We start from the raw sequence: 12,828 nt of genomic DNA on the forward strand, positions 1-12,828 counted from the left end.
GGACTCTTTGAAAGGCTTCTTCCTGCTGTTTTCAAAGTGTATATCCATACAATCTTCTTAAGTCATTACATTGCTTTATGCATTATGAATTTGCTTATAAAAAAATCACACCATTTCTGATGTCTTTGGAGAGGAGAGTTGCAAGGGGAAAAATTATAACCCTATCTTTCTCTCTTGACAGCAAGTTGAAGTAGATGCACAACAGTGTATGCTTGAAATCTTAGATACTGCAGGAACGGTAAGTAAAAAACTTTTCTAAATAGTGATATACAGCGTATTTAAAAAAAACCAAAACACTTGAGTATTGCAGCATAAAATTAATTGAAAGTTTCCCATGAGCTCATATTCTGTAACAGGAAAGAAATAGAGCATTTAAAAAGAGATTGTGCTCTTGTTTTAAGTTTGTTGCCCAGAAAAAAATCAGGACCCACTGGCCACTGAGATTTGATTTGTGTTACTGTAGAGAATACGTGCTTTCTTCTCATGTCCTTTTTGTGTGTGAGATGTACTGTGACATTGGGATAAAAATAGTGTTGCTTTCATCAGCTTATAGGAGCTCAAAGCACAAGGGTTATGCTGACCCTTTGGTCAGGTTTTTCTCTGACAAGTTCCAAAATTACTGAAACCAGTAATTTCCTTTATTGATTCCAGTAAGTTTAAAAGAATCTTGGAGTTTAACATGTGTTCTCTGAAGTGTGGCGGTAATCTGGTCCAATAATAACTTATTTAAATTCCCTATTAGATTAATACTCTGTAAATATACAGGAAGATGGAGTGGCTGTTATCTAGAAATAAATTGCACTTTTCATCTGACATACAGCAAGGGACAGGGAGTGATTGATCAGGCCCCAGATAGCCAAGTCACCAATGCGAGAGGCACATGCCATCCTACAGTTGTACTGGTAAGAGTGCACCAACGAGTCTTTATATGCAATACCAGTTGTCACTGAAGTCATGGAAATGTGACAAGTCTATTGAGTGTCTCCATCCTCTAGTCCATCTCCTTGAAGATTAATGTAGAATTTATCGTAGGAAATTGCCTAGATGACAAAATTGGTTGAAAAGGGATGAATTTACTTTATTTACTTATTTACTTTATTTACTTATTTACCTCCATTTTAAGGAACTATCAGGATATGGAGAAAATGTTGGTGTGTTAGGAGAGATTCAGGAGGAGTTTAGCTTCTGTAATCTACAGATTACAGTATACCTTCTACTGTACTTCTCTTCTGTGAAATTACTCTAGTTTCTCTAAACTAGACCTAAAGTTTCTAGCAGTTTGTGCAAGTAAAATGCAAATTGAATGCAACATCTGTATTTTTTTTTTTTAATTACAGGAACAGTTTACAGCAATGAGAGATCTGTACATGAAAAATGGACAAGGTTTTGCATTAGTATATTCCATCACAGCTCAGTCCACATTTAATGATTTACAGGATCTAAGAGAACAGATTCTTCGAGTCAAAGACACTGATGATGTAAGATCTCCAAAAATTCCTAATACTTAAAGTTTTCATTAGCATGTTGCAGTGTACAACATGGTCAGGTGGTCTCCAAGTTTTAAGTTAAGATGTATGAACTAGTAGATGCATAGTACAGAAATGCAACTCTTAAGGTAAACTGGAGAAATGCAACTTGTCATGTATTATATGGAGAATTGTTTAATCTATTTCTTTAAAATATCTTAATTGAAACCTCATATAACCTTATTCATTAGACTGCAACAAAAATTTATAAACAACTATTTTTGCCTTAATTATTATCAGTGAAACTTTCTGCTCAATATCCCTATTATTTATGATATTTTAAAAGCATAAAATTTTAAGTTGTAACCTTTAAACTTGCACATTATGTAGCTTTTACATTTTGTCTGCTTACAGTTAAGTTCAGTTATCTTATTTCCACACAATTTCTATTATGCATCTCTTAGCATTATTAAAGCTATAAAGTGAGGCTAAAACATATTTTATTAATGATGAAAAGAACCTTACAGCAGTTGGAGGAAGTGAATGCTTGGTCCCCTAATAAAGGAAAGAAATATTTCAAATATGAAATCAGCAGTAAGAGTGTGTTTTTAACAGAAATGCCTTGTAGCTTGTAACCTTCAGGCAGAAAAAACCTACCTTCATGAAGAAAAAAAATAAGCAATGAACAGTTTTTAAGCGTGATCATCTCACTTAAACTGTGTTTATGCAAAGCTTGATAACTTTGATACCTTCCTTACTGCATTCATCTGCATATGCTTCTGCTGTCAGCAGACACAGAATATATTAACCATTTCAGTTTCAGGGAAGTGTATTAAGACTTCTTTTAATACAAACCACCTCGCACTTCCTTGACCATAAGCACTTGCCTATGTTCAGCGGATTTCTTCTTGAAGCAATTTATTACCCATTGTCACAAATGTATTTCAAAAGGTTAATATTTAAGTGGCGTGGACCTTTCCCACCCACAACCTACCAAGTTATAGCCTTGTTTACCATAAAATTAGTTTTGTACAATAAAATCAAGATAAATATGATGATGTTTAAAATCTTACCTTTTGTGTTATACTTGCACTGATTAGGGTCATTTTGGAGCTATTTCCTTAGAATCGTATTTTTAGAAGACACCCTTCAGTCCTGAAAGGCATTCCATAGTATCAGGGGAAAGATAATCTTTAATTGCAACTTTAGTTTCCATCAGAATTCACAGAAAAAGCTTTTCTTATGCCAAAGTCTAGGCATGACTTGCTTTCTTGGCGGGAGGAAATTAAATGGTCAAAATATCATAAACTTTTTTTCATCACTTGAATCTGTGAGGACTTCAGCTGTGTTCTTAAATTAGTAAAGGAAAGGAAGGGGGGGAAAAATAAATTATACCATTTTCTTGCTACAAAGTTCAGTTCACCATTTTCTGTAGTTGGAATGCTGGTAAGATAGCATGTTCCTTTTGTCTCTATGCTGCAGCTTGCTAATAAGAACTGTGTGATATGCTGAGAGTAGAGGAATGGTGAAAGGAGCTTTTGCATCCTTCATTGTACCCAGCACAGGACACTGTTTCCAGGATTTTGGAATTTGTAAGAATTTTTTGGTAAATTCTTCAGTGGACTTCTTGATGCCTCAAACATCTAAAAATGAAATCCCATTAAGTCATCTAAAAAAACCATGAAATTTGTTCAATTGGCAGTGTACTGAATCCTCAGACCATTCCCCCTATTGCCCGCCAAAAGCCAGCCAAAATGCAGTCACTTTCATTTGAAAATTGAAATATCACACAACAGTAAACTTAAGTTTCAGTTATACCAGAGCTTAATTATTCTGAAAATCCAGATCCTCTAAGGAATCAGGTGGCTTTTAGGTGTGCATTTACACTGTGCTATTATAAAATTTTAATTCTTTCTTTGCTGGCATTGAATTGTTCTTTAGGTGCCGATGATTCTGGTTGGCAATAAGTGTGACTTGGAAGATGAAAGAGTTGTGGGAAAGGAACAAGGTCAGAACCTAGCAAGGCAATGGAATAACTGTGCATTCTTAGAGTCTTCTGCAAAATCAAAGATAAATGTTAACGAGGTAAGGCATATTAGCTGTGGTGGGGAGAAGTATCAGGGTAGAAGAATGGGACACTGTCTGATAACCATTTGATGTTTGTCACGGAAAAAACTAACAAAATAATGAATAATATTCACTATAATGGACAAAAATGTACCCTGCTATTGTGAGATGTTTATGCTAAGGGTTGTCTTGAGCTTTGACATGGGATTTTTTTCAAATTATATTGATTTTAGTGTAATTACTGTAATTTTCAAATTATCTTTGTATGAATTTGTGATAAATGTTTCTCTCATGCTCCATTCCTTAGTTGATATAATCTCCATCAATTGAGATTATACTGCTAGACCTGTTTTTAAAGACCTTTAAGGGAGTTAAGTCACTAAAACTATTTGGTTTAAGTTATTTGGTGTTAACACTATTTGAGATGGTAAGTACAAAGACTATTAAAAATTTAGTTAAAATTAGCTTTCTGTAAAGTAGAAGGGATGCAAAAGCCTCTCTACTATATATCTACTTGTTTTTTTAACAAGAGATAGACAATTAATCAAATGCATGCATTTTGGGGATTTGCCATAATGCATGCTTCTTTATCCAGTGGGACATGGCAGCATAAAGAAAGGGATACAAAAATTTTAGAAAAAGAAGCTGTGTTAATATTTACATTTCTTGAACAGCTTGAATTTTATGATCAATCCTACAGTTCATTAGGTCATCTGGAAAGCATTGTTGGCAGCATCAGTCAAGTTGAAAGGGCTTTTGTGCAAGACTTGCAAGTAATTGAAACAATATGGTTGTTTTAACACAGCTGATTTTTAAAATAAGTAATGTTTGTTTAATTAGTTGGAAATTTTCTGGAAGCTGTTGACTTTTTTTAAATTTTGAATTAATCACCGTAACTGTATAAAAGTCATACATTCAATAAACTGCAACTTTCAGCAAATACTGTAAGCCTTAGTTGCTCTGCAGCCAGTGCTTAGGAAAATGCCAGGATGGCTTTAGCATGAGAGCTTCCTTATTTTTCAAGATGAAGTAATTGGAGCAATGTCAATTATTAATGAAACAGATGCTGTTGAAATGTTGTATGTTGATTTGTTTTAAATTAGCCTTTCAAAAAAATCATGTTCTCGTTAGAATTCTAGGATATTCGAAGTGTGAGAGTCCCATAATTTACTTTTTAAAGAAATTTTATGCTGTCATGCTGTAGGTCTAGAGAGGTGGAATTAGTTCTTTAGACCTGTATTTTTTGACTGTCTGGAAAAGCATGATATAATTCAAATATGAGAGACTGTTACTGAATTTGTAGTGTATATGAGTCACCATGAAAAATGTGTAGTTAAAACTTAAAGTAGAATTTTCTTTAAAATAATATCCTAAGAGTGATTTGAGTTAGAAGAAAGCTGTGACCTGTTTCTTGACCTTACTGCTAAACTGCAAAGTAATACCATAGAGTAGTTGATCACTGTGGCATTTTTCATGTGAGTTCATATGAGTTTGACCCAGAGATTAAATAGCTCTGGGTTATAGATGCCTTTCCAGTTTGCTTCATTGAAACGAACCCTTGGCAGACAATTATCTTAAGCAAGAAAATAAGCACAACTAGTTATTAAATAAGTGTACAATTTAACTTTATAGCTTGAGGGAACTAAATATTTTCAGGGGTTCTTGAGTATGTCAGTATAATATGTGTGAAGATTCAAGGCTTAAGGTTATAAGAGAATATCCTCCTAATATCTATCATCAACTTATTTCTATCTTTTCAGATCTTTTATGACCTTGTGCGACAAATTAACAGAAAAACTCCAGTGCCTGGAAAAGCACGCAAAAAGTCATCATGTCAGCTACTTTAATGCTTAGCTGTACTGTAGCTCTGAGCCAGGTAAACATTTTAAACTTTCCTGTTCATTATGGCTATTCAAAACAAACAAAGCAACAAGTAAAAAAAAACTGAAACAGCTGTCGTAACTGTTGATGCAGAACAGCATTGAAAATTACTGATTTACACAGTAGTCTGGGGTTTTTTGGGTTTTTTTGTTTGTTTTTTTTTTCCAAATTAACAGTGTTTCCTCAGATATTTCAAAGCTTTTGGAAACAGTTTTCTCTTTTAAAGCCTGATAGAATGTACTGCAAGAGCTCAGTTATCTGGAATGCACACAGTACAATATTTTAGTTTGCACAGTGGCATCTCTTTCTGTTTTGGACTCCTGCATATGCTTGTGTGATGTCATAGTTTCCTTCCTTGAGGCTGTGGATATTTTGGAGGCCAAATTGTAATTAGTATATTTGGATGAGAAAGGTGAAGTGATCATTGTAACACTCCAAATATTTGACCTGAAGCTATCGGTTAGTAGATCAATTTCTTGTTCGCAGTTGGCTGAATTTCTACATGCCCTACTATGTGCACAAAGAATGGTGCTGAAGGATAAAGCAAACTCCAGCCTGCTCTCTAAGCAAGCCTTTCCAGAAGTTAGTCAGGAGGCATGGATTTTTTTTCTGCAAAAATTATTTTTTTTTGTTGCTGTTTCTGGGCAGGTTGTTTACCTTTTTCCATCTCCAAGCCTTAGTATGGACAGAGGTCTGTCTTGATTGGCCTGACATCATCAAAGTTGCCTCCCTTACCAAAGGGAGGCCCCTTTCCTTCAGTGTTAGTAAATGTGCAGTGGTGCAGTTACTTCAGTACTGTGATCCATTCTTGATCCAATAGACCTATTAGATGTACTGAAGGATCCTAGTAGGGCATCTCACTGTCAGAAATTGTAGGCTTTTATTAAGAATCAGGTAGTGGTATATGTAACTCTTCTTTTGGTATATTAAAACCTCCTCAGTTTGAACAACTTTGATCAGTTAAAAGTAAAAGTAAGATGGTTCCAAAAGCATTAGCTGAGGGTGGCAGAAATGGTTGCTCCATTGCCTTAACTGGACTTTTGATTCAGGAGCTTTGATCTTTCAATTGCATTTGTTTTTAAAGCCATGGGAACTGTCAGGCTGTAAAACTAGCAGAACTAGTCCCATCAGTCAAATATTACTTCCACAGTGCAGCCTGGATTTCTCTACATATCCTAATCCAGTTAGGATAGTAATTGAGATAGCCTGTTATTTGTACGTGTACGGTAGGAAGTGTATTAGAGAAGTGTTTTCTGAACTTTGCTAGTTCCTGCTGTAACTGTTTTAAGTAAAGAGTGAGGACAAATAGTTGTTACTAGTACTAATGCCTTGTTTTGTTGTTACAGGTCTGAAGAACTGTTGCCCAATTCAACAGTGCCAGCATTCCAACTTTATTAAACCTACCAACATCTTAAATGGACTTTCCTGTGGTGGTACCCTTTAAGAAATGGATGAAAGCTACATCAGTTTGCACATTCTATCACTTTCCAGTGTCATGAGAGATTTTTACTTCTAAATATTCTGTGTATGCAACTGGTAAAACCAGAGCCTACATCCAGTATTACTGATAAAGAGACATTGTTCATCCACCAATGTTGTACATGTATGAAAACTGTGTACTGTATACTTCAACAATCCCCACTTTCTATTGGAGAGTACAATAATGTAAATCCTAAAAGCACCACTATTTTAGCATAATAAAAGAAAGTCCAAAGAGCTCCTATATAGACTACTCCAGATAACTTTGCTTCATCGGTATTTGTAGCTTATTGTAACTTTTTTAAAGAAGTACAGGATCATCATCATCATCATCTTATTGTACAAAAGCGCTTTGATTAACACAATGGCTATATAGTTTTTTAATTTTAGGAAAAACCTGTGGAGACAGTGACCTAGTCTTTGAGTCCTTTCAGTATAATGTCTGACTAAAGACATGGCCTTTAATATCTGTTGGGAAGGAAATGTCCAGACTTTTCAACCTTTTATTGTATGTTTCCTTTTCCTTGTTTACATAGGGAACAATGTTTATAGTTGTGTGTACAGTGGGGGTCTACAACAAGAAGTGTATATTTTAAAACAATTTTTTAATGATTTAACAATTTTTTGTAAATCATTTTCGGGCTTCTGCAGCTGTAGATTCTCACTGTGAATTCCCTTGCTTGCTCATGCATAAGTGTATTTGCAATACCAAATATACAGGTTTAGTACTTTTGCCTGTTAGTGATTGTTTTACATGTGTAACGTTTTGGTTGAGATGTTAAATGGTGGAAGAGTACTGTGGATGTGAATGTGGGAAGTAATTTTAATCATGTGTAATTGGTCACAGGGCCTAAGTTGCAGTAATTAACTTTTGCTGATTTATTTAACAATGCCTTGTTGCTTTGTATGCATTAACGTTTGGGTGTAAAGATTGTGTGTATATCCAACAGGGAGCCACAGTATTTAAATTGACCAACCTAATGTTACAACTGCTTTGAGGTGGCCAAATGTAAACTAAAAGCCTTAATTAAAGTGGTGCAATTTTGTATGACTTAGCATCAGTAGTTCAATAAATTTGGATTGCCATGCAAGGGCTTGCATTACAGTTATACTACTTGAATGTTTTGTGTTTTAGTAGTGCTAGTAAGTATTGGTTTTTAAATCTCTTGCACAGTGCAGATTCATACATCTTAGGATGAAGAGGAACCTCTGTGTCTTTGTCTTCTGAAAAATACATGCCATAGATATTTCTTCTAATGGTATCCCATGTGTTAGTGTGAATGAATTTCTGACTGAATGAAATTCCATTTATTTCTGGACTTGGAATACTCCAAGCTTTAACAAAAGAAACAGTCTAACAGAAAAATACCTGTCTTCAAAGGTTACACTATCAGTGGCTGTTTTGGAAACTTGAAAATATGTCACCTGCTATTTTCCTTCTTTCCAGGGAGAATTAATTATTAAAATTTACTTAGTCTAGCAAAAAAAAAAAAATATGACAGAATGATTTCTTTTCCTGCATTATTTTTGCATGAACCAAATTTTGTTTGGTTTCAAGGAAATCTGCAGAAGGGCATTCTTACAGAATTGACTGTAGAATTTTGCAGACTTGAAATACCTGTTAATAGTGTTGGACTGGGAATTGGAATGCATGGACTGTAGATGATTTCCTGATCTTGGCTGTGCTGCTGAAAATTAATGTCACACCCAAATACTTGGTACCTCCTGTTTCTCTGGCACAGAATTGTCAGAGAGCTTGTTCAAATTCATTCCTGCAAATTCAAACAGATTAGGGTAGTTAATACGGGTAAGCTTTGAGATGGTTTATGTTGCCCAAAGTGAATTAAGGAGTCCAGCTGATCCTTCCTGCTGGTAGTTTCATCAGTCTTCACCATTGTTTAATGGAGGTAATATACTTCTACTGTGCAGAGCCAGATTTAAGATTCAAATTCCTTTTAATTTATCATTAAAAACTCTAAGATGTGATGATCTCCATCCTGCTTGGTCCCCAGAGTAGAAGAGACTGGAGCACTAGATGTCCTACTTCTTTTTTCACTAGGTACCTACCTTCTTTGGTGAGCTAATCAGAATTTTTTTTTATTTTCATTTCCAACCTCTGCTTATCCAAGTCTTGTAACATTTTCATGTCCCAGCTGTCCTTTTATTGGTCTTTTTAATGTGTTTCTTTTCCAGGCAGCTGTACAGATGGCATTGGGTAGGAGTGAGAGAAAACGTCTTTGAGAACATTATAAGAAAGGGCCTTGGTCTGGTCTTGATGTCCAGCCAAAGAATACTATTGACAGGGAAGATTAGGCTTTGTCCTGAAAAGCTCTTTACTGAAACATTCTTGGTGGTTCTGTTCCTCAGCATTAGAGGTATTCAGTTGGCTCAAATCCTTAAGGAAGTAAAATTACAGAATCTCTAGGCCTTAGCATCTAAAGATTGTGCTAAAGAAGGGAAATATGTTCCACACCCCCCACCCCCCCCCCCCCCCCGCCTCGTGTTTAGAACTTATGTCAGATGTGTGAAGCCAGCCCCTTGTAACCCGGGTAACACTTGAAAATTCAGGCAAGCATGAAGGGAGCAGTGTCCATATTGTTAAAGGGAAGATGCCTGACAAAAATGTTGCTGATGAAATGTAAAGAAAAACACTTAAGAATTATCTTCACCTCTAAATAATTGTGGTGTAAAAAGCTTTGTGAGCACCCAGTTCCCCATGGGAATTGGAACAATGTAAGCAGTTACCTATTCTAGAAAAGTATCCTGTCTACTGAGATTTTTGAACAAACTTGTCTTCAAGACAATGCCATTATGTACCAATGCTTAAAAAGTTCACACTTGAAGTACTTGTACAGAAACGGAACACTTCTCTTAAAGCTTTGGATGAAAACATGCATAACTCACATTTTGAGAATTATTGCAGGCGTTTTTGCAAATTTGGTGTTAATACATGTTACTGCTTGTATAGTTAGCCTATGCTTACAGTGCACACTGCTTCCTTTCCTCTCTAATCTGAAACTGATATATGTCAGTATTTAAAGTCTGAGCCTTTTATGGAAAAAGTAGTATTTATGTCCTGAAATACAGAAGTATTATTTAATGGAATTGCACTCTTCCTATTAGGACTTTTTTCTTGCAATATCTTACCTTATCCTAGTACCCTGTTTCATTCTCAAATTATTCTGTGAAATGAATGTCACTTGCCTATCTTAGAGGACTATTTTGAGACATGGCAAGATGTTTTCAGATGTCCAAATGAGCTGTGTAAGCTCAAACTGCTACTGCTCTCCTGCATAAGAGACCTAAATTCTGGAAAAGTATTGTAGAGTTAGATATTACAGTTGTTTCATGAGGCGTACTGATTCTGAGATGCTAGAAATGAAAGGTGGCAGGAGTTTGAAACTGGGATTAAAATGTTAGTAGAATTGCAGTTCTCTTATGGATGAAGAGTGAAGATGAGAATTTTTCTTTTAAAATGCTGTCAACAAGCTGGATGAATCATACATCATTAATTTTTTTGCTAAGTTTTCTAAACTTTGCCAGTTTTGAAAATAGGGAAGAAGTTTGGCCACAATACTGTACTAGTTCTAGATATACTTCAGTTTAGACATACCAACAGTAGAAAGTTACACTAGGTGTGAGTGGTCAAAAATAGTCTATGTACAGCTATGTAGCACTTTTTAAATTGTAATCTGATGATGCAGCCAAGCGTAGACAAAAAGCTTTTTGTTCAATTTTAAAATGCTGTCCCAACAGCATTAGGCTATATTTCAATTTATTGCTTTTATTTTGCCTGTGTGTGGGGAGAAAGATAAAGACAAATAAAAAGTTGATTAAATATATAACAAATGCAATTTTAAGTTGTTCTCTAAGGTAGCATTAGAGTACGAGTTATTAAATTAGGTTTTTATTTCTGAATCTCAAGCATGTTATACTTTTCTTTCACAGGCTTATGAACAACTTGATGACTTCTAAAACCTCATCTACCTTTTCCATTTTATAAACTCTGGAATGCCACTTCTATTTGTGGAAAACTGCATTCTGAGTCTTGAACTAAAAGACAAGCCAAGTTGTTTCGTAGTCTTGATTTTGTTCACAGTGTTTCAAATCTGGGCTTCAAACAACATAAATGTGGATTTTGCTGTGTTTTATGTGTTTGGGATTTTGGGGGGAGTTGTTTGTTTGTTTGTTCATTCTAAATAACTTCCAACGCGTTTATTTTCAGAAGTCTGAGTCATCAAGCAGAGAGTGACTTCCTGTTTTCTAAGAGTTGTCTTTAGGTGGAGATTTGTTAATGGATAAAATAATCTCTTTGCAGTTCCACTGTACTCACTTCAGTCTCAAGAGATCCTAATTCTGCCAAACAACAAACTACAGCTTCATTGTTTTAAGAAAGTTTACTACCACCAGGATTTTTTTTCATTGAAGTTGTGACTGGGGTGAACTTCATTGAGAACCATTGTAATTTCTAATTAATTTATGTAATGTCTTTTGTTTACCATGGACTTGGAGGTGTGGGGCATTTCTGCAACCTTGAATACTGAGTGAAATCCTAGTGGGTGTTACAGTTCATTCTTTTGTTACTTTGCTTTACTTTTTCATACTATGTGGCATTTTAAACTTCCAAATTTAGTAGGGAGCAAATTCAGTAGCTTCACTCCTATATTAAGTACAAAAAGATCTTTTCATGTGAAATTCCAGCTCTTATCAGCTGGGTTTACTGCTTGTAATGCACCCAGTAGCAACAAAGACCCTTGGCAGTACTGTCATGATTTTCAGACACAAATAAAATAAGTTACAAATTTGTCTCTTTCTTTTTCCTGTTTAATAAAAAAATGGTTTTAGCTAAGCTGCTTCAATAGAAAGCATGAGAATCGATTTGTTTTGGTAAGAACCCGAGAAAAGAGAGACAACATGTTTTTAAATACTAAGCAATCGCATGAGCACTTAAAATTATTGAGAGTGGTTTCTAAAAAGCTTCCATTTAGTTAAATAAAAATAAAATTACACACTTCCACGAATGTGTTTCAGCTAAGAAAAGATGGGCTAAAACATGAACAACTTTGCTTCTCTTACAAAAAGGAAAGGTATAGTGTAGTCTCTCTCCAGTTTTCTTTGTACTAGGTACAGTTCTGTTTCTGTCACACATTGCAAAAGCTCTTGCTTTTGATAATTCTGAATTAACAATTTTGTATATGTAGATGGCATGTATGTAGCTTAGCAGGGCATTAAGAAAAACTATGAGCTGTCTTTAAACGTGTTTCGTAAGGGGTAATGGGAATTTCGAATTAGTTTACTTGTTTTAAGCTCAGGATCTACTAGATTGAAATTAACCCAGCACATCCTGTAAGCTGTTACCTTTGTAGAAAGGTAGTAGGGATCAGTGGAACCTTAGGCATTGGCAATAAATATGCCAGGTTTCTGTGTTAGCTATGCTGGCTGCAGGGTCATCTTTGGGTGTCCTGCCTCTAAGTAAAGAGCATTGCTACCTCCCTTGATATGGTAACAACTGGAATTAAGATCAGTGTGTCTGGTGCAAATATGTGAAACTGTAAGATTTAGGAATTTTAATTATAAATTTGAATTTAGAGTCCTTTTTATCACTGACTGAAAAAAACCCCAAAACATTCCCTTTTGCTTCTTGGAAGCATAAGATGCTTTCATGGTATTTTCAGTTAATTTTTTTCTTCATTCTTTCCCTTATTTCTGTCTTGGTAGATAAATATGAAATGGGATACCAGTCAAAAAGTTAATGAAACGCACCTCCAGATTTTACCCAGTTCCCTCTGCCTTGTCTCCGTAGTGGAGCCTCTAAGGTGCTTCCCCAGTCCGCACTTGAGAGGCTGTACATTCTAAGACACGTTCTCTCAAAGGCCCCAGTCTTTCATATACATTTACAGGTTTGTTTGGTTTGGGTTTTGTTTTGGTTTTGGTT

The 12,828-nt window shown here is 35.3% G+C and overlaps 1 protein-coding gene across 1 annotated transcript in view; it reads left to right on the forward strand.

Moving 5' to 3' along the window:
* Nucleotides 1-11,699, forward strand: part of RAP1B (RAP1B, member of RAS oncogene family) — a 34,870-nt gene extending 23,171 nt beyond the window's left edge. Inside the window, exons 4-8 of the mRNA XM_062492011.1 lie at nucleotides 182-238; nucleotides 1,338-1,478; nucleotides 3,408-3,551; nucleotides 5,294-5,409; nucleotides 6,761-11,699. Coding sequence (XP_062347995.1) covers nucleotides 182-238; nucleotides 1,338-1,478; nucleotides 3,408-3,551; nucleotides 5,294-5,380 — 429 coding nt within the window. The 3' untranslated portion in view covers nucleotides 5,381-5,409; nucleotides 6,761-11,699. The remainder of the gene's footprint in view (nucleotides 1-181; nucleotides 239-1,337; nucleotides 1,479-3,407; nucleotides 3,552-5,293; nucleotides 5,410-6,760) is intronic.
* The last annotated feature ends 1,129 nt before the right edge of the window (nucleotides 11,700-12,828 follow it).

Source organism: Cinclus cinclus, chromosome 4 (assembly GCF_963662255.1).
Source record: "Cinclus cinclus chromosome 4, bCinCin1.1, whole genome shotgun sequence".
Classification (NCBI taxonomy): Eukaryota; Metazoa; Chordata; class Aves; order Passeriformes; family Cinclidae; genus Cinclus; species Cinclus cinclus.